This window comes from Mobula hypostoma, chromosome 1 (genome assembly GCF_963921235.1).
Source record: "Mobula hypostoma chromosome 1, sMobHyp1.1, whole genome shotgun sequence".
Lineage (NCBI taxonomy): Eukaryota > Metazoa > Chordata > Chondrichthyes > Myliobatiformes > Myliobatidae > Mobula > Mobula hypostoma.
In genome coordinates this window covers 130,929,844-130,957,829 of record NC_086097.1, presented here as the reverse complement: position 1 = coordinate 130,957,829, position 27,986 = coordinate 130,929,844, and the positions used below count along the sequence as shown (strand labels likewise).

Genomic DNA, 27,986 nt, shown 5'->3' with positions numbered 1-27,986 from the left:
AGCTATATCTGTTGATCTTAACTTGATTGCCCTCAAACCCATCCGTACCTGACAGCCCTTGTCAATTATACAAAATAAAATCAAGTATTCATAAGTAGGATGTAATTGGATATTGGCAGACAGATTTAATAATTCAATTTTGCTGAGGCTAAACTGGTATTAATTGTAGCTAATGTTTGCCTTAGTAAAAAATTAATTGGAAACATTGCTTGAGAAGGAAGACAGACATCATTATTTCTGCCAATGAGAAAAGGAACAGGTCAGTTTTTGCGGTACTATATGGTATTAAGGAAATGTTATTGCTTTCTAATAAATTCAGCCAAATTTTGCATGTTATATATTGCATAACATCTTCCATGCTTCATAGAAAATCAAATATATTTAGCCTTGTATATTCAGGAAACAAATTACTAAGGACTTCTTCAGAAAGCGGGCAAGAAATTTGGATCCTTATTTCATGCATTTATTTCATAACCAGCATTTGTTTCACATCACTTTCCATTAATCGTACACAAGATTGTTTATGCAGTTCTGAGATCTATTTAATTACTGATACTTGCAGGGCAGCCAAACCTCAACTTTATCACCATCCTCACAAAATGAAATTTTCGGCAAGAGCCACCAGCTAGCAACTTGGTCTAGAAATCTTGGCCCAAAATGTCAGCTGTACTTTTTTCCATGGATGCTGTCTGGCCTGCTGAGGTCCTCCAACATTTTGTGTGTCTTGCTTGGTATCGTGAATCTGGTTGAGACTGCACAGGTAAACATGTTGATTAAAACATACAACATTTCTTAACCATGCATGTCCTCTGCCATTGCAAAGAGGACCACTAATTTTAAATTAAATTGTTGAAATGCGGTGGATTTGTCATGCAAAGTTAAGAATTTGATGTTCTGCTGACGGCAGTTAACTGTGTATGTTCTATAGAACTAGGCTAAACTTTGTATTACACTGTATTCAGAATAAGCATGCAAATCCATTTTTCTTTGCTGACCATTTGCAGTAATCTGGGAGAAGGTTTTCAGCAACTATTTCTGCTGGGATAATGCAGAAGGTAATATCAAACGAGCTCAGTTCATTTTGAGAAATAATGTTTAGTTCAACCCAAATACAGTAAGTGTGAAATGGTTCATTTTGGTAGGTCAAATTTGAAGACAGAATATATTATTAATGGTCAGACTCTTGGCAGTGTGGAGGATCTGCAAGATCTTAGGATCCATGTCCACAGGACACTCAAAGCTGCTGCACAGGTTGATAGTGTTATTAAGAAGGTGTATGGTATATTGGCATTCATCAATTGAGATTGAGTTCAAGAGCCATGAGGTAATGTTACAGATGTATAAGACCTTGGTCAGATCCCACTTGGAGTACTGTGTTCAGTTCTGGCCACCTAACTTACAGGAAGGATGTGGATGCTGTAGAGCAAGTGCAAAGGAGATTTGAAAGGATGTTGTCTTGATTGGAGGGCTAACCTAATGAGAACAGTTTGAGTGAACTTTTCTTTTTGAAGTGACGGAGGATGAAAAGTGTCCTGATGAGAGGTGTATAAGATAGTGAGGGGCATTGATCGTGTGGATAGCCAGAGGCATTTTCCCAGGGCATAGTTTTAAGGTGCTTGGAAATGGGTACCGACGGGATGTCAGGGGTAAGTTTTCCACACACACAGTGGTGAGTGCATGGAATGCACTGCCAGAGACGGTGGTGGAAGCGAATATAATAGTCTTTTAAGAGTCTCTTAGATAGGTACACGGAGCTTAGAAAAGTAGAGGGCTACGTGCTAGGGAAATTCTAGGCAGTTTCTAGAGTAGGTTACATGGTTGGCACAACATTGTTGTGAAAGGCCTGTAATATGCTGTAGATTTCAATGTTCTATGTTCCTTGATCTGTAGCTCTGAATTCATGTATTTTGGTAGTGGTGATTAAAAAAAAGTTTGATTAGAACTATGATTACACCAAAACTCTGTAATTGGGGTTTTCTCAAAATATTGCTTCAACTTATTAATACTTTTTTTTTGGTTAAAGTAGGCAAGCAAGCTAAATGAGACCAGCCATCATGTTGCACGACTGAAGGTGATCACCAGAGGCTCTAAATCTGATCAACTCAATTTTTAAATTCCCTGGACCATCATGTCTACTGAGGATGTTCCTGTGAAGAATGCTTAATTTTAATTTTGTGAGGAATACATACACCTCAGTATAAGTAATGGACTTTGTCTTTTTCAGAAATCACGTACACTATTTTTGGCTGTGACAGCAATGCCCAAAGTTGTTATTACAGCAAACTGGTTTGCTTGTAGCGAGGGAAATTGATGCACTTCAGGCTTCAGTGATTGCTACAACTTGTGCAGATTTTCAGGAGGAAAAAAAAGCTATTCATTTGCTTAATTTAAAATTGCTCTCTAAATGATATTCATCCATTCTGTCCCAGGGCAACAGTGTTGGCAGTATTATATGTTAATACAATTAGATCATCTTCTGGACTGGTGTTAGCAGCAAAAACTTTACATCAACATTTTGTGTATTTTGAGGTGCACGCCTTATGTACAATGTTGAATGATAATCCCATTTTTTCCTCTGCCGAAATTATCTATCAATTTGCCTAGCTGCTTTTTAATTAGCATTTCCCTCAAAACATGTGTTGTAATGCACATTTATTTTGAAGTCCATTACAGTACATTAGTTTATTTTTATGTTATAGTGCTAGCGGTTTCTAACAAGTTGCAATTATAACTGTTGCTTTTATGGTAAAGATTTGAAGAGATTCTAAACTTTGGTGATTTGCAAGCAAACACTGCAAGTTTTTTTAGGCAGTATAGTAGAAGATAGTAATTTTTATAAATAACTTGGAGGGATATGGTCATTATCCAGCTGTCTAGTATCTGATACAGTATTGTCCAGTAAGAGCAGACAGAGCACCAACTGGAATCTCTCTTTTCAGTTTTCAAAACCTGTAAGATGAGTTATTGATAGAATTAACTGCTGAAGTAGGAGGAAATGCTTCTGACCAATACATACCATAGTCTGAGCTCTGTATTAAATGAATATCTGCACTGTCTACCATTCACAAGGGCCACAGAATGCTTAGTGGTCTTGAACTGCATTGATCTGTGTTATAATTCTGTATGAAATTGATGGATGAGGGCAGCCATTGACAAAAAGGGTAAAGATCACTTTGAAATGCCCCTTGTGAAATAGTGTGATGGAAAATAAATTGTTAAGGAGGATTTATGTTGGTAATAGTTCAGAGGAGAGAGTGTGGAAATACATTGACTTATGAGATGTTCAACATATGACTACCCGTAGATTTTAACAATAGAATATTTTTATATTCATTTTCATATTCATAATATCTATACTGCAATAAAAACATGGCATTTGACGATAGCTGGTAATTGATTATTGTCTGCCATTAGTATCAGATGATTAGATTTTTAAAAACTTTCAATATCTACTGCAAGGAGGAGGAGAAGATGGCGGCGCGACGGCAGTGCGTGTGGCCTCTCCAGTGAATAATATCTGTAATCTGTCAAGTAGGGGACCGTGCACAATTCTGATTTGATGGAGACGGATGTGAGAGTACGGAGGAACATCTGGAAAACTTCTGAAATGCCCACTTTGCTGCTACTGCTGCTGTGTGGTAACTGGAATCCCTGGAGCAGAAGGCCCCTCCTTGGCTTTGCTTGTTTCAGCAGCTGGGGCTAAGTCAATGGCGCTCGGGAGGCTGTATCGGAGGGGCTGGTCGGAGGCTCGAAGTTTTAAGACGGACGGACTCAGTGTCGGCTGTGGTCGGCTGCTTCCAAGGCATCGGCAATTAGATGGTGCCTGGAGGTTTATGGCAGGGAGTTTCTCCCTTTTGCCGCCTGCTATCGGGGACTTGGGAGTCAATCAACTCTGGGACTTCGAGACTTTTTTTTTACCGTGCCCACAGTTTGTTCTTCATCAAATTATGGTATTGCTTTGTACTGCTATAACTATATGTTATAATTATGTGGTTCTGTCAGTGTTAGTCTTTGATTTGTCCTATTTTCTGTGATATCACTCCGGAGAAAGATTGTATCATTTCTTAATGCATGTATGCATTTCTAAATGACAATAAAAGAGGACTGAGTGTTCTCATAATCTAAAAAAAAGAAAAAAAAAGTAGATGCAACAGATATGTGGGATATAAAAGCATTTAAGTTTTTGTGGAGATAGGGTGCCATGGTAGTGTAGCTATTACAGCTCGGGGTGTCGGAATTTAAAGTTTGTAGGTCCCACTCGTGAAGCGCGGGTTTCCTCTGGGCAACTGGGTTTCCTCCCACAGTCCAAATATGTACCTGCTAGTCGGTTAATCGGTCATTGTAAATTGTCCTGTGATGAGGCTAGTGTTAATAGGTGGGTGGCTGGGTAGCGCGGCTTGATGTGCTGGAAGGGCCGATTCCACACGGTATCTCTAAATAAATTTTTTTTGAAATGACTGCGTAGCACATTAAACCTAGAAGAGCACAGCAGAGGATCGGGCCCTTGGGCCTGTGCCTGTGCCAAAGATAATGCTAAATTAAACTAAATATCTTCTGCAGTTAAGATGATCCATATCACTCCATTCTCTGCACATTCACATGTCTATCCAGAAGCTACTAAGTACAACTATTGTATCTACTTGTACCACTACCTCTGGTAGCGCATTCCAGACACTTACCACAGTGCTTAAAAAATCAAAACTTGCCCCACATATCTTCTTTCAACTTTCCCCCTTTTCCTGTAACTGAATTATCTTCTCACATTTGACATTTGTACACGAGAACATATTCTGACTGTCTATACAGCCAACGTCTCTCATAATATTAAACTTTTGTAGGATATTCCTTTAGCCTTCAGTGCTGCAGAGAAATCAACCCAAGTTTGCCCAGCTTCCCCATATAGCTCATATCCTCTAATCTAGCAACAGCCTGGTAAACTTCTGAAGCTGCACATACTGTGGTCTGCAGTCCATTATCCAGGATACAATGGAAGTGCTAGTCTTCATTGAATGGAGCTTTCCCCCCAGCAGTGAGGGCTGTATGGTATTGAGGGCACTTAAGAAATCAAAAAACATGATCCTCAGTGCTGCCCTGCTTATCCAGATGGGAGTCGGCTTTATTCGGCAGGTAGATGACAGCAGCGTTGACTCCAGTGCGCTTCTGGTAGGTACGCTGCAGGGGATCGAGGACTGATCTGACCAGGGGTTAGAGGTGATCGAGGACTAGCCTCTTTAGGATCTTCATGATGTGTGAAGTCAGGGCCACTGGATGGTACTCATTCAAGACTTTCAATTGCCCCTTCTTGGGTACTGGGACCACACATGATGTTTTCCACACAGTTGCGACCCTTTCCAGGCTGATCCTCAGATTGAAATACACCACACAACTGCTCAGCACGTTCCTTCAGGAGCTTGGGGTTCACACCATCTGGTTCCAACTCTTTGCCATGTCTGAGTTTCCCCAGAGCCCTGATAACCAGTCACAAAACTTCTATAGTCAGTTATTACTTTCACATTGTACAACAAGGATATCTTACTATTCTATGATACGGAGTTCTTGGTGAGATTATATCTGGAGTACAGTGTGAAGTTTTGGTCTCCTTGACTAAGAAAAGATGCATTTGCCATTAGGGAGTTCAATGAAGGTCTTAAGAATGATTTCCATGATGGCAGATTGGGCATATGAGGCAAAATTATATCAACTAAAATTATATTTTCGAAAGGTTAGAAAATTAGTAATGAACTCATTGAAACATACAAATTTCTGACTTGACATGCTGCATGCAGGTCAAATATGTCCCCATGGCAGAGAAAACTGATGTAGAACCAGCGGTCCTAGTCTTGGAACATGGAGAGTCTTCACTGAGGTTGGTTCACCTGTGAAATTCTTAACTACAGAAGGCTGTGGAAGCAAGTTTTCTCAATAAACTTAAGAAGGAAATAGTTTCTAGGCACAAGGCATGAAGAGGTATGGTGAGATGGTGGGAATTTAATATTGAAACAGGATTAGCCATGATATGGAATGGTAGAGAAGTACATGTCCCTCTTTTACAGAAGTCTTTATAAAATTACATTTATTAATTCTTGAGTATTACACTCAAGTTATTGTCTGTTTGCTTTAACAACAGTTTTTCTTAAAATTCTAGCTATAACAGACTCAAAGGAGAGCTTCATTATAAGACCATAAGATATAGGAGCAGAATTAGGCCATTTGGCCCATTGAGTCTGCTCTGCCATTTAATCATGGCTGATCCATTTCCCGCTCAGCCCCAGTCTCCTGCTTTCTCCCTGTAACCCTTCATACCCTGACTAATCAAGAATCTATCAACCTCTGCCTTCAGTGTACCCAGTGACTTGGCCTCCACAGCTGCCTGTGGCAAAGAATTCCAGAGATTCACCACTCTCTGGCTAAAGAAATTTCTCCTAGTCTCCATTCCAAATAAATGTCCCTCTTTTCGGAGGCTGTGTCCTCTGTTCTTAGACTTCTTCGCCATAAGAATCATCTTCTCCATATCCACTCTATCGAGGCCATTCAATATTCGATAGATTTCAAAGGGATCCCAATTTTATCCTTCTGAATTCAAGTGAGTACTTGTGGAAAGGTTCTATCCATAGTTTTCTTGAGCTTTTGCATCATTGGATGTTAAATTCTCCATTCTTTTGTTTGTACCGTCAATAATATTGGCTTTTCCTTGTGGAAATGTATAATAGATTGTAACTTGTACCCACATTTTACGACTGTGCTTGCAGCTTTTAAAGTCTACAAATAAAACATTTATTATATTACCACGCACAGTGGAAATACAGTTACTGAGCAAGGGCATGTATGCAAGCTTGTTGGAAACTGTATTGTGTGAAAATGCCACCTTCAGGTCAGATTTAGTTTCAGGTGCTTCTATCAACCATGTCCTTTCAGGCTGTTAGCTCACTAAGCTGCTAAATATACAGGCATTTATGAATAAAACATGTTGTTCTGCTAGACTTTACTTACATCAGGGTTCAGGTACTTAGATTGTGACACTGAATTTATCTGGACTAGGGCACCCAAACAAAATGTACTTGCTGGCAACTTGTCAGGCTGCCTTCTGCCATTCATTACACGGTAGTCTTGTCCTTTTTCTGTCATGCTGCTCTGCTTCTAGTGAGTTTTATATGGCATTTGTCATCCTGATCATATTGTATACATGTGTAAATATTTTTAAGAAATATGAAATCAGATAATTATTTTTGTTAGCTTAAATGCAGAAGTGCCATTCTTAAAAAAGCAGTCTCACTGTAGAAAACAGATAGACTTTAAAATTAACAGTTTGCTGTTCACTTTAAAATTTCTGCTTTTAATATAGTCTCCATTTCAAAATATAAACCATGTAATGAGAGGCTGATATATTAAGTGTCAGGATAATTCAGTTTATAAAGCAACAGCCAGCAGTAATTGCTATGGTGGACTGCATATCAGTAGCAGTACATGAAAGGTTTATGATGGTGCAGTATCAACTCTTTTCCCTAGATAAGCTAATGTAATGGTAATGAAATATGATTACCGCTTGTGTAACTAAGTAGGAACGTTATTATCCCTGTCAAAGTCAGCCTTTCATTGCTTGAATTGCCTGTAATATTGCCATGTTTTAGTTGACCGATTAAGTTACTTTAGATAAGTAATTCTTGAAAAGCTTCAGCATATAACTGTTATTGAACAGCTGGATGCTTATTAATAAATTAATTTGCCATGAAATTGCCATTCATCACAAAGTCCCTTCCACTTTTGATAGATGAATACATAAAAGTTGGAATTGATCATGTGTTTGTTAAATTAGCCATTGTAAACAGATTATTCACTTCAAGGAGGTGGTTGTTGAGGAAAGAGTAATATTGGGCACTTGAAAACTAGTTTTTCACTAGCACTCGATCTTGTGTGACAGTTTTCTATTCTATTTTTGTTGTAGCAGTAGAATGGTATTGTATCATTGAGCTAACAACACTAGCTATATCAGCTCTGAATGATGAACTCAAAATGGATTGACTAAATTATGAGTTAAATGCTTTGATGCTTGATTAGGAGTCCTACCTTCATTTATTGGTTGTCCTGTTGCAGGATCTCAAACAGAACATCAACTTGTACGTTTTGCCTCTAGAGATGCTTCTTGAGGCACAGAGTTTGTTCCAGATTCCACTAAAGGAAAAACTCAGAATTTGGGCTGAAATTTTGCAGTACAACACCAGGGCTGATTTAGTGGTGACAATTAGCTTAGCTATTGTGCCAGGCTGTGCTGGAAAGCATAATGGAAACTAGCATGCTGATTATTGTAAAACACTTTGAACTACATTGTTTATATGAAAAGTGTTCCATAAAAAACATTATTACTCATGCACATAAGGCATGAGCATCCAATATATGCACAAGCACAGTTAAGTGTGAAAATTGCTGAGTTCAAGTAATGAGAAGCACTGCCTTTGTAAGCTGCGTATGAGTGTATCAGATCAACAGACTAACTTTTCAAATGAATTGGCAAGGAAAATCCTGTATTGATATGGTAGGTATGGATTAAAGTTGCCCACACAAAGTTAAAGGAAGTTATTGTAATCAATGTGTGTCATGGTGAATATGTCTTTACCAAAGGAGGTGTAAAACGTTCCTTCCTTCCGCTAGCCTGCAGGTCACCATTGGCCAAGGTGTAGCACTGGTTTAACCCTCACCTATCAGGGTCACTTGAAACCATGGGAGTAGGTGGCGGATGACCATTTGAGCAGCTGGTGCATATTACAACCTGGTTATGTGACCACTGATGCCAGTCAGACAATCTCTGAAGAATATTGATAATGGTAGGGTTACTTGTCTTGTAAAGACACTGTCCAGAAGAAGACAATAGCAAATCACTTCTGTAGAAAAATTTGCTAAGATCAATCATGGTCATGGAAAGACCATGATCGCCTACATTATACGACGCTGCACATAATTTTGATGATATTAATCAAAGTAATCCATTGAGCATGTGAAGTCTTAATTACTGCCAGGCACATCCACAAGCATGAGAAAATTAAATGAATAAATGAAACCTTAGTCCTTCAAAGTATAATTATTTTTGCAGATGGAAAGAATGTTTATTTTTCCCCATGTTTTGAGCTTTGCACTTGATGTGAAATTGAATTTGCTGTTCTAATTCAATTCCTGGTTCAGACTGTGCTGTTCAGTAATACTCTTTTGGTGTCTGATTGGATAAGATGGTGTACGATTGTTTGTAAATACTATCATCCAAAACGGGAAATATGTTGATGTGGATGTGCCAACAACTGATAAAGTAGTTGTTAGAAGTGCCTACAATTCAAAATCAGAGTGAGCCAGATTGATTATGGCCTCAACATAATTCACTCGCTGAACTTCCAACTACTTTCAGTATACTGGACCAAGATGGTAAATACCACAGCATTCACTGATCGCTGAAAGGGGAGAAAACTTGATTGCCCTCTGCATGTGAGAAAACTTGTAATGTTTAACTCTCCCAGGTGTTTGGCAGGAAAGCTCTTAAAGACGGTTATCAACTGTATCTTTTGTTTTAGTAAAGGGAGCAGGATAAGAGTACACAAGAACACAGGTAAAGAAATATTTGCTCCTTTCCTTCCCCCCCAAACTCCCTATCACCTCCTCCCACAAAACAATTAGGATTGAACCTGCAAGGAGTATCCTTACTTTGTCAAACTCCACTCGTTTTCCTTTGCAGTAACAGAGGGATTTTGAGGTGCAGGTCCAAAGATCCCTCATTGTTGCTGCACAAGTTGATAGGGTGGTACAGAGGTGTATATGCCTGCTTTCATTAGGGGATTGAGTTTAAGATGTGTGAGGTAATGTTGCAGCTCTGTGAAACTCTGGTTAGACCACACTTGGAATATTGTGTTCAGTTCTTGTTACTTCATTATAGGAAGGATATGGAAGCTTTCATGAGGGTGCAGAGGAGATTTACCAGAATGCTCCCAGAATTAGACAACATGTCTTATAAGGAAAGGTTAAGTCTGCTAGGGCTTTTCTTTTTGGAGTGACAAAGCATGAGAGGCAACTTGAAAGAGGTATATAAGCTTAAGAGAGGCCTAGATAGAGTGGACAGTCAGCACCTTTCTCCAAAAGCAGCAAAGAACATTTGTTTAAGGTGAGTGGAGGGAAGGTTTAGGGGAGATATTAAAAGTAGGATTTTTACAGGGGGTGGTGGGTCCCTGGAACCCATTGCCAGTAGGCTAGTTTTTGATGAGTCTCCCTTAAGTTTAAAATTATCTACATCAGTCTTCAAGGGTGAGGTTCAATGTTTGTAAATTTGATTTTTCAGAGCCAGAAAGGTATTTATCAATATATGCAGTTTTTCCTGATAGTTCTAACCTAGTAATTTTTTTTTTCATAAATTGTGGAGAAGAGATCATTGTCATGTTTCTATCGGCCGAAACTACCACAAGATTGCCCATGGAAGGGTAGGGTTTCACCAAAGCCACTTATGATTTTCAAGTTTAATTATGCTTCTGAGGCCACATGACATTGTATTAGCTTTATGATTTTGTAGAGGTTATCATCTCAATAATGGTGATCACGGAAAGTCTTCCCATAATTGTTGTGGAAGGCTTTTAGCTTTGCAGTGAATTTTGAAGAGAGTTTTAAAAGGGGGGGGAATGAGGTGCACATTTTAGCTTCTAATTGCAAGTGACTTCATTGCTGCTATCGACAATAGCGTATTACAAGTTGATGCTTTTCAGAGAAGAGGGTGTGTTAGAGCAAGTTGTTTGTAGTCTGAACTAATGTCATTCTAATACAGTTGGAGCAAATGTGTATTTAAATTACTGATGAAATGTCATTGACCTGAAATATTAGTTGTTCCTTTCTCCATACATGTTATTTAACCTGAGTATTTACAACAGTTACAAATTTATTTGCTATTTTGTTCATAATCAGCATTTTATGTTAAAATGTAAAATAATTTAATTCATAATTGTTTCCTATCTAGCCTCATATCATTTCCAATAAAGTAAGAGGAATCAACCTGGATGATTCACTTCTGAGTCTGTTTTTTCTTGTGGTTTTAATCACAATGAACAAAAAGATAGGTATTTCAATTCACTTGGATTTTTGAATCTGTCATTTTTATTATTGTAACTCAAGGAAGGGTGCACATTTTTCTAAATCCAAGTTCCTTTCAAAAATATTCGCGAAAAACTGCTCTATCTAAGCGTGGAATTTGAAACTCCTAATGCATCCCTCCACCCATCTCCTTCGATGCAGGGTAAAATGTGAAATTACAGAAATACTTTTATTTAAAGATGGATACTACATATGCATGTATGACTGGTTAGCATCTGGAAAGAAGAATAGTTTGCATTGATTCAGATCTGTTGAAGCGTGAACATTTGGAATATCATTTCTCCTATGGAGGCTAAATAATTTGTTATGCCATTCCTACTTTATTTTCATTTCTGATGGTTTTGTACCTTCTGAAAATAAGAATCATTTGTAGTGTTAACTGATGTGAAGAACAGCAACAATATACAAGGAAATTTGTACACAGTGAAGTGCTGACAAATTGTAATGTGATCGATTCTGCTTTTTGGGATAGAGTAAATTCAGACATGACGTTATTGAAAGTGTATTAAGAATATTGCTGTTTTCAATGCATTGAAATCGTGGCTAAGATTTTCAATTTACAGAAACCATTATTTCAAATTTAGCATATTCCATAATGAAATTTACAGAGAACTCCCCAACATAACTAAAGTATATCTAAGAGTGCCTAATTTTTAAAACCCCTTCCTGGAGCATTGCTACATTTATTTTTGCCCTTTTGTTCCGTGTTGTGACAGTCATGATAATCTCAGGTTCTGACATTGCTTTGTTTGCTATTAGTAGAAAATAAACATGGCAAAAATGCTGGAATGTCGGGAGAAAATGCTATCAGTAAACTCATCTTTGTTTAGTGGTACTAATCACTTCAAATAGAAATAATAATTTTGCTGGTTAAAATCTGGTTAGAGTTTGAACTTTGTTAGAGATAGTTAACAATGAATTTCTGCTTTTCTACAACTGCATGGCTACTTTGAAAGCCATGTTAGTCCAATGAAGGGAAAATATTGGAACATCTCCACAGTAATGAGAGAATTAGAAGAGTTTCCCCACACAAAATATAGCTCCCAGCAGGCATATCCCCTGTGAAGCAGTTTCATGCTTTTCAGAAAAGATTGTGGAATATGTGATCATGGCTTCTTTTGAATTTTGTGGGATTGAGATGTTCTGCTTTCTATTGAGATGTTAGTAATCCAACCCAGTTTGTTTGCTGAATGCTGGATTTTTGCTGGATATATGTAACAACTGATATATTGAACTTTGCGCAGGTGAACTAAATGAAGTGCTGCTGCTGGTGTTCTCGCTGCATTGTCATTGTTAGTTTTGTGTTAAAAACTATGGGCTGCTGTCAGAGTCACTCAGTTTATAGGAATGGTGTCTACTGCCACTTTGGCACATTTGAACAATGGTATCAATGAGCTATTGATATGAGTGCCAGTTGGCTCATTTGCATTGTGCTGCTTGAATGCCATTGATGTAGAACGTCACTTCATGATATCCACTGATTTGTGAATAGTTTGAGATGTGTTGGCTTTCTTCCACCATGCCTGCAATTGTTCAAATGAGTTGAAGCTGATTGTACATTGAAGGCATGTTCGGTTTTACCATATTTTTGATGAGGGGAGGGGTCATAGTTTAGCAAAGTACCGTGTATCGTGAATGCAAGATTACGTGCATTTGCATGTTGACTTCAATACATGACTTGCCTTGTGTCAGGAGCCCATTTCTTTTCAATATGGGCTTGCAGTTTATCAGTATCCATTTTGAAGCAATTTAGTGAAGGAGTTGTGACGAAGGGGTTAGGACCTGAAATGTGAACTGTATCTCATTCCACAGATGCTGCCTGACCTATTGAATGTTTCCAGTATTTTCTGTTTTTATTGTTGAAGGTATTAATTCCCTTTTTTGTATAAAAGAGAACCTATGCTTTGCTGTCTTGCCAACACACACTGCTTTGTGGTAACATCCCAGTTTTTTTTCTCTGATTCATGAAGTGTTGATAATGTACAATAGTTTGGAAATAGTTTACCAGATTGCCTTTAGTTGCTGAGTTAAAATTTATGTCCTTTTTTAAAAAAAATCATTTTTTAAAAAGTAAACTTATTTGTTTAGCCATTGGAGTTTGCATGTTGCACTATAAAGCAATCAATATTTAAGGCCACGTTTTCAGTATGATTGATAGAATTTCTTAAGTAAGCTGCAAGTAGAGTTCTGATATGTTGTTTAAACCAGATCTCTCCATTAAATCCAAAAGAATTGTATCAAGAAGTGTCCACTGTGTAATGCACCTGGTTTTTCAGCAATTGATTCTTTTAGGAACAACTCTTCCACACCTTCAGTGAGTCTTTAGGTTAGCTGGGAGAATGTTAACTTGATATAATTCAATGTCTTCTGTACATTGTTGTCAGATTTGTTCATTTCTCTTTTGATATGCTTCTGCTTCATCAGCTGCTTCTGGGTTCAGACATTTTTCTGCAATTAAGTGGAATGCTGGAACCTCAGTGATCTTATAAATATTTCTGAAAAGCTATAAAATTGTCTTTGTACATTTGGGGTTCAACAGTTTTTACTAGGTAAAGTTTGAAATTGACCCTAAGCAAGCTGAGATTGGGAAGCTTTTACTCAAGTATCTAATACTAATATAAGCAATTTAAATTTGGTTGATTAATGTGCTTCAAAGTCAAAAGTTGAGCAAAATACATGTATATACAGGTGCAATGACAAAACAAAAAGCAGTATCTCAGGCATATAGCATCATACAAGCAGCATTCACAAAACAAATTAGACCATAAGATACAGGAGCACAATTACGCCATTTGGTCCACTAAGTCTGCTCTGCCATTTCATCATGGCTGATCCAGTTTTCCTCTCAACCCCAATCTTCTGCCTTCTCCCTTTTCCCTTTCATGCCCTAACCAATCAGGAATCTATCAGCCTCTCCCTTAAATATACATAAAGATTTGGCATCCATGGCTGCCTGTTCCACAGATTCGCCACTCTCTGGCTAAAGCACTTCCTCCTTAGCGCCATTCTAAAAGGATGTCCCTCTATTCTGAAGCTGTGTCTTCTGGTCTTAGACTGTCCCACCATAGGAAAGTCCTTTCCACATCCACTCTATCAAGGCTTTTCATCATTCGATAGGTTTCAATGAGGGTCAGCCCTCATTCTTCTGAATTCCAGTGAATATAGGCCTAGAGCCATCAAATGCTCTTCATATGACAAGCTATTCAATCCTGGAATCATTTTCATGAACCTCCTTTGAACCCTCTCCAATTTCAGCACATCCTTTCTTAGCTAAGGGGCCCAAACCTGCACACAGTACTCTAAGTGAGGCCACACCAATGCTTTATATAAAGTCTCAACATGACATCCTTGCTTTTATATTCTAATCCTCTTGAAATGAATGATAACATTGCATTTGCCTTCCTCACCATAGACTCAACCTGGAAATTAACCTTTAGGGAATTTTGCACAAGGGCTCCCAAGTCCCTTTGTATCTGTATTTTTGTATTTTCTCTTCATTCAGAATATAGTCAACCCTTTCATTTCTTCTACCAAAGTGCAAGACCATACACTGCCTGACACTCTATTCCATCTGCCACTTCTTTGCCCATTCTTCAAATCCAGGGGTCCCCAACCTTTCGTGCACCGTGGACCGGTTTAATATTGACAATATTCTTGCAGACCTCGTGTGAGTTCAAGTTCAGCAGTGGGCGTGACAGAATGAGGAAAGGTGCAGCTGACTCATATCGGTTCATATCGCCAAATCATATTGTTTCCTCGCGGCCCGGTGGTTGGGGACCACTGTTCTAATCTGTCCAAGTCCTTCTGCGACCTCTCTACTTCCTCAAACTACATGCCCTTCCACTTATCTTCATATCGTCTGCAAACTTTCCAACAAGGCCCACAGTTTCGTCATGCAAAGCATTGACATATAACATAAAAAGAATTAATCCATCACAGGCCCCTATGGAACACCACAAGTCACCGGTGGCCAGCCAGAAAAGACTCCCTTTATTCCCACTCTTTGTCTCCTGCAAATCAGCCTCTGTGTTATCCATGCTAGAATCTTTCCTGTAATAGCATGGGCTTGTGAAACAGCCTCATGTGGCACCTTGTCAAAGGCCTTCTGAAAATCCAAGTACACAACAGCAACTGATTCTCCTTTGTCTATCCTTGTTATTTCTTCAAAGAATTCCAACAGGTTTGACAAGCAAGTTTTTCCCTTGAGAAAATCATGCTGACTGTGGCCTATTTTGTCATGCGCCTTCAAGTACTCTTAGGCCTCATCCTTAATTATTGACTCAAACATCTTCCCAACCACTGAGATCAGACTAATTGGCCTATAGTTTCCTTTCTTCTGCCTCTCTCCCTTCTTGAAGAATGGAGTGACATTTGCAATTTCCCATTCTTCTAGAACCATTCCAGAATCTAGTGATTCTTGAACGATCATTACTAATGCCTCCAAGATCTCTTCAGCCACCTCTTTCAGAACCTGGGGTGTACACCATCTGCTCCAGGTGACTTATCTACTTTCAGACCTTTCAGTTTCCCAAGAACCTTCTCTCTTGTTAGGGTAACTTCATGCATTTCATGCCCCCGACACCTAGAACTTCCCTCATACTGCTAATATCTTCCACAGTGAAGACTGATGCAAAATACTTATTCAGTTTGTTTGCCATTTCATTGTCCCCTGTTACTACCTCTTCAGCATCATTTGCCTGCTGTCTGATATCCACTCTTGCCTCTCCTTTACACTTTGTACCTGAAGAAACTTTTGGTGTCCTCTTTAATATTATTGACTAGCTTATTTTCATATTCCATCTTCACCCTAATTTTTTTTAGTTGCCTTCTGTTGGTTTTTAAGAGTTTTCCAGTCCTCTTAACTTACCACTAATATTTGCTCTATTATATGCTCTTCCATTGGCTTTTATGTTGGCTTTGACTTCTCTTGTTAGCCATGATTGTGTCATCTTTCCTTTAGAATACCTCTTCCTCTTTGGGATGTATACTATATATCTGTGCCTTCTGAGTTGCTTCCAGAAATTCCAGCCATTGCTGCTCTGCCCTCATCCCTGCCAGTGATCTTTTCCAATCAATTTTGACTCACTCCTCTCTCGTGCCTTTGTACTTCCCTGTATTTCACTGTAATACTGGTACACCTAACTTTTGCTTCTCCTTCTCAGATTTCAGGGTGAATTCGATCATATTATGATCACTTGCCTCTAAGGGTTCTTTTACCTTCAGCTCTCTAATCAATTTTGGTTCATTGCACAACACCCATCTAGAATAGCTGATCCTCTAGTGGACTCAACCACAAGCTGTTCTAAAAAGCCATCTCATAGGCACTCTAGAAATTCCCCGTCCTGTATTTCGGCACCAACATGATTTTCCCAATCTACCTGCATATTGAAGTCCCACGTGACTATTGTAACATTGCTCTTTTGGCATACGTTTTCTATCTCCCGTTGTAATTTGTAAGCCACATCCTACTGTTTGGGGGCCTGTATACAACTCCCGTCAGTTGCTTAGCACTCCGATAGTTCCTTAGCACTATCCACAATGATCCAACACCTGCTGACCCTATATCACCTCTTTCTAATGATCTGTTTCAGTTTTTACCAGCAGAGCAACACCACCCCCTCTGCCTTCCTGCCAGTCCTCTCCATACACTGTGTATTTTTGGATATTAAGCTCCCAGCTATAATCTTTCAGCCATGATTTAGCCCACAATATCATACCTGCCAATCTGCAACTGTGTTGTAAGTTCATCAACCTTATTCCATAAACTATGCGCATTCAAGTACAACACCTTCAGACCTGTAATCACCCTTCTCAATTTTGTCCGCTTTTTACGTTGCAGCTCATCCTGTTGACTGCAATCTTGCTCTATCAGCAGCATCTCCTCACTGCACGTTGCCTCTGTTTGTAAGCCAGCTACCTATTCTTCAGTGCTGTTAGCTGCCTTTCCTATGACACTACTTGAATTGAAATATAGGCAGCTCAGGATACGAATAGCACCATGTTCAACCTTCTGATTCCTAACTTTGTGTGTGGTCTTTCCAGCATCTGCCTCCCAGCCTCCCAACTAATTGTTCTGGTACTCTGGTTTCCTTCACCCTGCAACTCTAGTTTAAACCCCACCATGTAGCATTAAACCTTCCCACTAGGGTATTAGTCCCCCTCCAGTTCAGGTGCAAACCGTCCCTTCTGCGCAGGTCCCTGCTTCCCTAAAAGAGGGCCCAATGATCCAAAAATCTTCTGCCCTCCGACACCAACTCCTTAGCCATGTATTAAACTGTATAATCTTTCTAGTTCTGGCTTCTCTAGCATCGACGTGGATAGCAATCCTGTGATCAAAATGCTGGTGGTCCTGCTGTTTAACTTAGCACCTAACTCCCTGAATTCCATATGCAGAACCTTGTCACTTGTCCTACCCATGTTGTTGGTACTTACATGGACCACGACTTCTGGCTGTTCACCCTCCTGCTTAAGAATGCTGAGGATTTGATCCGAGATATCCCAGACCCAGACACCTGGGAGGGAACATACCATCCAGGAATTTTGTTCTCATCCATAGAGCCTCCTGTCTGTTTCCCTAACTAATGAATCCCCTATCACCACAGCTTGCCTCTTCTTCCCCCTTCCCTTCTGAGTCACAGAGGCAGATTCAGTGCCAGAGACCTGACCACTATGACTTCCCTCTGTTAGGTCATCCACCCACCCCCCCACCTTCCCCGACAGTATCCAAAGTGTTATACCTTTTGTTGAGGGGCATGGCCACAGGGATCCTCTGTACTGGTTCCTTAACCACTTTCCCCTCCCTAATTGTCACCCAGTTTACTGCGTCCTGCACCATCACCCCCTCAGCCTCCCAAATAATCCTTAATGTGGTTTGTTGGAAGGTGCAGGTGGATGCACCTCTTGCAGTTGTAGTCGTCAGGGACACTGGAGGTTTCCCTGCTTTCCCACATTCTTCAAGAGGTACATTTCACTATACTACCTGGTATCTCTACTGTCCTAGCTGAGCAGATATAAAGAAGAGAAGGAAATAAACTTGAGCTGTTCTTCCCTTGGCTTTCTGTGCCTGAAACCTCTCTTCACAGAAACCTCGAAGAGCTAAAGCCTCAAGATCACCACTCTGACTGTGTCCACTCAGATGATGACTGCTGCGCTTGCCCCTACCTTCTTTTAACTTGCTCTTCCTAATCAATCCGAAACACCGATTGACCGCTGGTCAAAGCTGTTCTTTGCTGCCCGACCCACTGCTGCCTTTTATCCTCAGGCAGTGGACCCGATTGAAGTCCTGTCCTTTCCAAACTTTTGATGTCCGGATTAGCCGCTGGTCAAAGCTCTTTTAACAAATTATACAAATTCTATAAAAGTTTTATAAGAAATGAGACAATTACCAAAAGAGAAATTCCATATTTATATCTGCACACACAATTCTGGAGGAACTTGCAGGTCAGCATGGTAGTGTAATGCGTAGCACATTGCTTTATAGTACCAGCTACCCGGGTTCAATTCCTGCTGCTATGTGTAAGGCATTTCTTTGTTTTTCTCCCTGTGACCGTGTGGGTTTCCTCCGGGTACTCCAATTTCTTCCCACAGTCAAAAGGCGTACCATTTGGTAGGTTAAGTGGTCATGGTAAATTGTCCTGTGATTATGCTAGGGTTAAATTGGGAGTGCTGAGTGGTGTGGCTCAAAGGGCCGGAAGGACCTATTCTATCTCAATAAATAAATAGATATATGGAGGAAAATGAACATTCGCTATTTCAGGCCAAGACTCTTAATCATAATCAGGTTTATTGTCACTGACATTTTCTGGCAGTAGTGCAGTGCAGGCATAACAAATGACTATAAGTTATAATAAAACTAAAGAGTACGAAAGAGTCCTGCATTCTTTGCCCTTTTGAATCTTGCCTCTGTGGTACAATTTAACTCTTTGCTCTGTCTGCATTTGTACCCATTCATTGGCTTGTCCTTCCTTACTTTCATGTTAACGCCCATCATCTTCTTGTAAACCTGCTAGCATCCTCAGTTCTATCATACTGGTTCTTATCCCCTGCATATTAGTTTAAACTACTCCCAACAGCTCTAGTAAACCTGCCCACAAGAATATTCGTCCTCCTTGGATTCAAGTGCTACCCATCCCTTTTATACAGGTCACAGCTGCCCCTGAAGAGGTCCCAATTATCCAGAAATCAGAATCCCTGCATCCTGTTCCAATTCTTCAGCCGTGCATTTATCTGCCACCTCATTCTATTCCTATACTCACTGTCGCGTGGCTGGAGGGGAAAGATAAACAGAAGGTGATAGGAGAGGAGGGGGAGGGATGAAATAAAGAGCTGGGAAATTGATTAGTGAAAGAGATACAGGGCTGGAGAAGGGAGAGTCTGATAGGAGAGGACAGAAGGCCATGGAAGAAAGAAAAGGGAGGGAGGAGCATCAGAGGAGGGGGATAAGGTGAGGGAGGGAAAAGGAGATGAGAAATTTTTGGGGTGGGGATGTGGGGATGCATTGTCGGAAGTTTGAGAATTCGATGTTCATGCCATCAGGTTGGAGGCTACCCAGACGGAATATAAGGTGTTGTTCCTCCAATCTGAGTGTGACCTCATTGTGACAGTAGAGGCGGCAATGAATTGACATTTGGGAGTGGGAAGTAGATCTAAAATAGGTGGCCACTGGGAGATTCTGCTTCTGGCGGACAGAGCTTGGGGTGCACCCTGTAGTCATACCTTCTATTCTTTCAAGAGTTAAATAAGAAAAAAAGAGATGAGGAATGAACATACCTATTTGCCTGGACTCTGCCTGTTCTTGCCGAAGCCCTGTTGAGCCATTCTGACTCAGACCACTCCCACAACGACTGCTCCCATGATGACTGCTCCACTAGATGGTGGTACTCCTTTATGGAGACTGGATTTTTAAAGCTCTTCACTGGACCTGTGCGGGAATGCTTCAACTGCGCCTGCGCAACACTCCAACTAACCATTGGAGCTGTGCTTGGCCGCACAGTCATAAATGTTGTGATTGTGATCGAAGTCACCAGAGAAACACTGAACTGGTGATATAGAAGTTTTTATTCAGCACAATAAGCAGGCATTCTCATGAAGACACTGTTGGTAGAGGCTCCCTGACCCAACATAACATCACATTTTTGTATGCTAAAGATCAAAGGTGACAACAGGACAATTCTCTAGAAGCATTCATACTGCTTTTGAGTTACATATAAACACCTAGATCTTCACACCAACATTCAAGGCACCCTAAATTGAATGTTAATATCTGCTCTCCGAGCTGCATTCATGCATCTCAGATCAATGGGATGTTTCTTAGTTTCCAATCGACCCCAGTATGCAGCTCCAAGAATACCATTGTTCAGATCTACATTTTAAATTCAATCTACAATCCACTTTCAGAACTGAAGACTGATTGCTGTTGAAGATATTATTTGCTACGTTTTCATCACTCCAGAGTATGCCCTAACTGTGTAAACCAAATCGAGCTAGGGGCCAAGCACATAGCCTTGTGTGCCTGTGCTGATGGAGGTTATGAGATGTTGCCAATCTGAACCGACTGGAGGCTATAAATGAAGTAATCGAGGATTCAATTGCACAAGGAAGTATTTGAGGCCAAGGTCTTGAAGTGTATTGATTAGTTTTGAGGGGATGATAGTATTGAATGCGGAGCTACAGTCGAGTAATAGCATCCAGATGTGCATCTTTGCTGTCCAGATGTTCCACAGTTGAGTGAAGAGCTAATGAAATGGCACTGTTGTGGACCTGTTGTGCCAGTAAGCAATTTGAAGCAGATCCAAGTTGCTTCTCAGGCAGGAGTTGATGTATTTCATCACCAGCCTCTCAAAACACTTCACTGTGGATATAAGTGTAGTTGCATGATAGCCATTGAGAGAGGTTACAGTATCTTCTTTGGCATTGAGAATATACCTCAGACTGCCAAAGTGAGAGGTTCCATATCTCAGTGAACACTCTAGCCAGTTGATCAGTACAGGAATTTTGTACATGGTCAGGTACCCTGTCTGGACCGGATGGCTTTCTGTGGGTTCACCCTTTGGAAGGATGCTCGCATGTCGGCCTCAGAGACTGGATCAGCAGGGCCTTTGGAACTTCATGTTGGTTTCTCCATGTTTTGATGGTCAAAGCAAACATAGAAGCCATTGGGCCCATGGAAGCAAAGCCCAGTTGTCACTTGCGTTGCTTAATTTTACGTTATAAGAAGTGATAGCATTCAAGCCCTGCCACAACTGTTGAGCATCCTTCATTGATCCAAGTTTAGTCTGGAATTGACATTTTGTCTGTGAGATAGCATCCAGAAATAGGACCTGGACCTCTTGTAACTTTCTTGGTCACCAGGCTTGAATGCCTCTGATCTGACATTATGGTTGCTGCAAGAAAGTGGCATGGCATGGTGCAGATCTTTGGATATTGCTGCCTTAAGGCAGTGCCTCCTAAAGATAATATTGATGTTAGGGAGGGATGTGCCCTTGAGTCCACTGGTTTCTGCAGCTTCTCAGATTACTTTGCATTCGACTTACCATACCGAACCAGGATGTAATCAGTTTGGATACTTTCTACAAGTTAGTGTTCTTTGATATTCATCAAATTGTTCTGATACAAACCAGGTACAGTAAGTACTTAATTGCAATACTAGCATTCCATGATTATTATGCAAAATATCATTAAAATTGATGAACTAGAAAAGCAGAAAGACCCGTGGATCTTCCACAACCGTTCAATTAGTACGGGATGGAATTGTGTTTTATTATTTTCAATATAGTTTGAGAGATTGCAACCAAAGAAATGCTTACACTGTTGAGGATAATCAGAATTAAATGTTTATTTTTCAAGGCTCGTGTTTCATTCGTACTGATCAACTGGATGGTGAAACGGACTGGAAGCTTAGGATAGCTGTTTGTTGTACACAAAGATTGCCAGCATTGGGTGTAAGTATAATACTAATTTTATTTCCAGCTGTTAAAATGCTTTGTGACACAATGACACCAGTTTTATAAATAGTTTTATAAAATAGTTAGCTTCAGTTTTCTTCCTATATGCCAAATTATAGATTGACAATTGATTTTCTTAAGATGTTAACAGTATTGTGCAACTATATATTGGATTTTCTTAAACTGGTAAGGTTTCGAGCATGGCTATTGAATACATGTTGTTTAATTTTGTTGTGTCCAAAGAGTATTGCAGATTCGAAGTATTCAGACTGAGTCAGGCGCATGTCAGCTGAGCAGAGCTAGTGTTTTGCAGATATTGCTGCTGTGATTTTAGGGAAAAATGTTAGCCCAAATATTGAGGAGTTGTGACAGTGGAACAATTAGCATTCACTGTGATTACCCCATGAAAGTTCCATGTTTGAATCTGGAAATCTTGGAAGTTGCTTTGAGTTATTTGTTAATAGCCAGTGGGATATGTTCCTCACAGAGACTATTTTGGGAGAAGAATTGTATCACAGATTTCTGTGTCTGCTCTGAAGCAATGCATAGAGTATGTTCCCCTAGAATGGAGTGAACTGGTTGAGAGCAACTGGTAAGAATTTAATGGAATACCTAGATAGTTTAAAAACACATTTTTATACTTTGGCAAGATTTTTGACTTTGGCTTTCAAGAGTTTTGGATTTTTCCAACTTTCTTTAGATTTGAATGATGGTAACATTTATCCTGCGTGCCTTTTGTTCTTGATCCTTGCAAATATCATTTTATTTTTATTTTCTAAGAGTTAAGTCTTTGAAGTTTTCCTTAATTTGTGCTAGATATCCTTGAGTTACCACAAATCATGTACCTTTGAACGCATAAGGCCTTCACAGAGACAATCTTGCAATGTTGTATAGGCATAGTTGCCTGGGAAAATTCATATTTTACTTTCTTTTCAAGATCAGCAGCCAGCTAACCATGTTTAGCACTGATTTAAAAAAAACTCCACCCTGAAGTATCTGCACACTTGAGCATCAGTGGTTCACTAAGCAGCCATTAGTTTGTATGTGGGCATCAACAATGTTACGAAATAATAAAATACATTGTTTTAAATTTGTTGACTGCCAAGATAGTAAATATAAAAGAATGGGCCTTTTAAAATTCAGAACTAATGTATGGACAGGTAGAAGAAGCATGTTCCTTGCCTGTATTGTTAATGAAAGATTACCATATGAAGGAAAGGGGGACTAATACTTGGAGATAAAGGAAATTAATCAGTATAATCTAAGAGGGTGTGACAAATCTTCTAAACCACCTCAAATCCAGGGCAGTTTATCGAAGCAGTTATCATTCTAAACTTGTACAGGGTCACTGTGGGCATGAGGAAAGGTTGAAGAAGGAAGCTTTTAAAAAAAAGCTTTCAAAGAAAGTGTTATGGTGAAGTGTAGAGGGAGAATACTACAGCTTGGGACCTTGGCAGCTGAAGGCTAATCTGCCATTGGAAGAACAATTAAATTCGGAGTGATCAATTCAAGGACCAGGAGGCAGTTGGTGATCAAAAGATAACTAACTTGAAGTAACCAGACCAGTTAATGTGTCATTAGTATTCTCGATCTTTAGCTGAAATACAAAAATGAAAATGGTATTCACAATGTAGAGCTTTCTTGCAAAACACATATGGCTAACTGATTAAAATCATGCATTAGAAGTATTTTATAGTCCAGCTGTTTGAAATTCCAGTTAATATGTGCTTGACAATCTGTACTGATAAGGAGCAATTTATCCTTCATTATGTTATCCAAAGCTGTATAATGGTGCAAACAAATCTGAAAGGGTAAATTCCTGCTGTACTTGCGAACCAAGAAGTCAAGTAATTGCTTATATTTTAAGAATGTAATTGCATTTCTACCATGCAAACAAATGTGTATATATGTGCAAATACTTGCTTCCATTAACTTCTTGATTATTTGTGTTGTTAAAATAGAAATTAATATCATAAATAACCAGCAGGATACATAATTTATTCCATGCTTGAGGCATCTGAATTATGTGATGCTGCGTTGCTGCTTATAAACGGCTTTTAAGTTATGCAAGCCATTGTAGCTCCAATGTGCCCACCTACTTACTTAGAAATTGTTTCCCACATTTTGAAATTTTTGGCAATGCAAAACTGTAACATACATTACCCATGAAGATTGAGCTGGGAAATAAAAAAAAATCATTACTGCAGTGTTCAATCAGATAATTAATTGAATCTACTTGTAGTTCTATGTGAAGCTGTCTGAACTCACTCTTTTAAGAATTTGTCATTTTGCCATTACATAAATAGCAATTTTTCTAAAATTGCATTTTCTAAAATAAAAACAGCTTCCTATCTGTAGGGTGGCTTTATTTTCAGAATTCTAGTGAACTGTTAAGAACTCTGTCCTCCTCAAGAAAGCATGGGTTTGCTTATGCTATTTCTCAAAGGCAGGTGAAGCTTGAATGCTGGGGACACAGATTTTGCAGATGCTGGAGATCTTGAGGAAGACACAAAATGCTGGAAATGAATCTCCCATAGATACTACCTGGCCTGTTCCTCCTTTTTTTGCATGTGAGGCTTGAATGGGGATACAGACAGTGTTTTAACCCAAAATATTGACAATATCTTTCCTGCTGTAGATGCTACTCCACCTGCTGAGTTCCTCATACAGATTGTTTGAAGTCTGAATGGGACTTTGCATTAAAAAAACTGAATTGTGCTGTGAAGTGGTGATGGTTTTATTCAGAAAGTCATTTACAGACTAGAAAAGTTGGAACTACTCTTATAGCTACTTATTCATAACTTACAGTAAAGTATTCATTGTTAACTATACAGTCGCCAACCCTACCTGTGATTTGAGAGACATTTAATGTGTCGGCACAACTGATAGATTTAAGCATTCTTAGTAGTTAATGCTGTTTAACTAGATGCTTTAAGATAGGGAGATGAGGGTTCAAAGTACATTCAAAGCATGAGAAGTATTCTGTGTGCTTGAGCCAATTACTCATTGGTAATCTTATTAATTATGTAAGCTTTGTGGAATAATGAAGACTTGAAGGTGTTTTACAATCAAGCACTTGCTCTTGAAACATTTACTTTGTTATAAAATAGAACCAAGTCATAAAAACTTTTTAATAGAATGATACTGAGTTTAAAGTTCAAAGTAAAATTTATTATCCAAGTACACATACAGTACCATATATACCTTAATACTCATTTTCCTGCAGGCACTTGTAGGAAAATAAGTACAATGTAATTTATATAAAAAAAATTATACATGAAGACTGACAAGCAGCTAGTGTGCAGAAGATGATTAATTGTGGAAGTAAAAAAAATAGTACTGAGTTCTGAAGAGTTTTTGAAAGTAAATCTGTAGGTTACTGAATCAGTTTAGAGTAATGGTGAGTGAAGTTATCCACACTGGTTCAGAACCTGGTGGTTGCAGGGTAATAACTGTTCCTGAACCTGTCGATTTGGGACCCAAAGCTTATGTACCTCCTGTCGGATGGAAGCAATGAGATGAGAGCATGGCCTGGGTAGTGGGGTCTCTGACGATGAATGCTGCTTTCTTATGCCAGTGCTCCATGTAAATGTGTTTGATGGCAGCGCAAGAGTAGCCCTTGACACTCCAGGGTGCTATTTAGATTATTCTTACATTCTGAACCTTTGCTGTAGCTGTGCAGATTTGGGCTATTTAAGTGCTCACGTAGGTAGATTACAGATGTTAAAATTAGCCATCTTTCTTTGAGGCAGATTGTTTTTCTTGCCTCTTTCCACATCCTACAAATTAGCTCAGATCTTTGTACCCTAATTGTTAAGAGAATTGGGTTTTCACCTGTCTTGACCTTAATTAATTTTGCATAACTCTCTAAGTCTTTCCAGGTCCCCTTGTTTCTAAAGACTCCTATTTTGTTGGTCTCTGCTTATTATTATTATACAATCATGGCAGCATCCTTGTAAATCTCCTCAGTACCCTTTCATTGTCAGCATATGCTTCCTGTATTGTGGTAGACAAAAATGTATGCAGGATTTGAGCTCCAGCAGGATCTGTGTGTTCTTTGATAACCTCCAGCAGCCTAGAATTTTCTTCCTCAATATTAATCACACTGCCAGTTGTGATGTCATTTGCTGTTGTGGCCACTGCATTTAACTTTATCATAAATTTACATCACCGTGAAGCAAGCTATGTAATACTGAGCCTGCATATTTTCTGACTGGGGAGCTACACTCTATGTCCAGTTTATTAGGTACAGTAGGTACCTAATAAAGATGCTCTTCTGCATACCACTGTTGGAACGTGTGATTATTTGAGTTACTGTCACCTTCGTGTCAGCTTGAACTAGTCTGGCTATTTTCCTCTGATCTCTCTCATTAACAAGGTGATCTTGCTCACAGAACTGCCACACACTGGATGTTTTTGTTTATTGCATCATTCTCTGTAAATTCTAGATACCAGATCCCAGGAGATCAACAGTTTCTGAGATACTCAAACTGCCCCCTTCCTGCCCCAGAATAATTCCGTGGTCAAAGTCACGTGGATCACATTTCTATCCCTTTCTGATGTTTAGTCCGAACAACAACTAAATCTTTTGAAACACAAGAACATAAGAAGTAGGAGTAGGCCATCTGGTCCATCAAGCCTACTTCGGCATTCAGTAAGATCATCGCTGATCTAACCATGGACTTATCTCCACCTACCTGCCTTTTCCCCATAACCCTTAATTCCCCTACTATGCAAAAGTCCTTGTCTTGAATATATTTACTGATGTAGCCTCCACTGCTTCATTGGGCAGAAAATTCCACAGGTTCACCACTCTTTGGGAAAAGTAGATCCTCTTGACCGTGTCTGCATGTTTTTATGCATTGAGTTGCTGCCGCATGATTGGTTCATTAGATATTTGCATTAATAACAGGTGTACCAGTGTACCTAGTAAATTGTCTAGAGTATATATAATGCAGGCCTAGCAATGAGATTCCCTAGTTCTGTTTTCTAGTTCAACCTAAAGCACCTCATTTGACGTTTCTTATATTTCAGTCTACTAAGCTGCAGTAGTTTCCTTAACCAGTAATGTTACACCACCCTAAATCACCTGAAAACCCCTGTAACCAGGAAAGCTGAGCTGTGTTTTCTAACCTTCTTTAAGTCATTTGCTGGTAACACACGCAATATTATTCCACATGTTATTGCTTTCAATTAATCACTTTTTATTTCCATGTCACCATGCCTTAAAGTACACACATCTATTTCTTTAAAATATCTGAATATTTTAATGCTAACTTTGTGCTGTTAAAATCGCTGTCATTTGTGCTATATGAAAAATTAAAAATATCAAATAAAAATTTATGTTGACTAAAAATGACACTGCTTTTATATAGTCCTTTGGACCAGGAAAAATTCCAAGCCACTTCAGCCAAAAGTAAGATGGATTGCTTCTGGCAGTCTGATATCAGTTCTCCAAATAGTGATGTGTAATTTGGAGAAATCAGTTGCTGCCAGAAACACTAAATGGAATATTATTACTCTTTAAGTATCGAAATCCAGCTCTGTCTTGTCGGTTCTTTCTGAAAGAACAGAAAGAACAGAAAAGGCAGAGTGCTGTTGGACATAATGTACAATGAGAGCATTGGCCAACTCCTTACAGAGGTGGGTTGTAAAGTGAGGAGAGGCAGGAAAGCCAGCCTTCAATTGCTTATACATAAACAAAGATCACTCCTTCCCAAACAAACTTTTACATGTCATCTCTCTCAATCCATAGACTTTCTAGCTATACAAGTCTGAGAATTATGAGAGTTTAATCTACTTTTTTTCTAAAATCAAATTTGTTTGATAAATTGGACAGAATTTTGAATAATAATCTATACCACTATAATGTCAGCTGCCTTCCCTTTCCAGAAGAAGGTGGTAACCACCTTTCTCCTCCCTCAATTGCAG

The 27,986-nt window shown here is 39.3% G+C and overlaps 1 protein-coding gene across 1 annotated transcript in view; it reads left to right on the top strand.

The window, feature by feature from the left end:
• Window positions 1-27,986, top strand: part of atp9b (ATPase phospholipid transporting 9B) — a 387,648-nt gene that overhangs the window by 144,379 nt on the left and 215,283 nt on the right. The window contains exon 8 of the mRNA XM_063055727.1: window positions 21,958-22,052. Coding sequence (XP_062911797.1) covers window positions 21,958-22,052 — 95 coding nt within the window. The remainder of the gene's footprint in view (window positions 1-21,957; window positions 22,053-27,986) is intronic.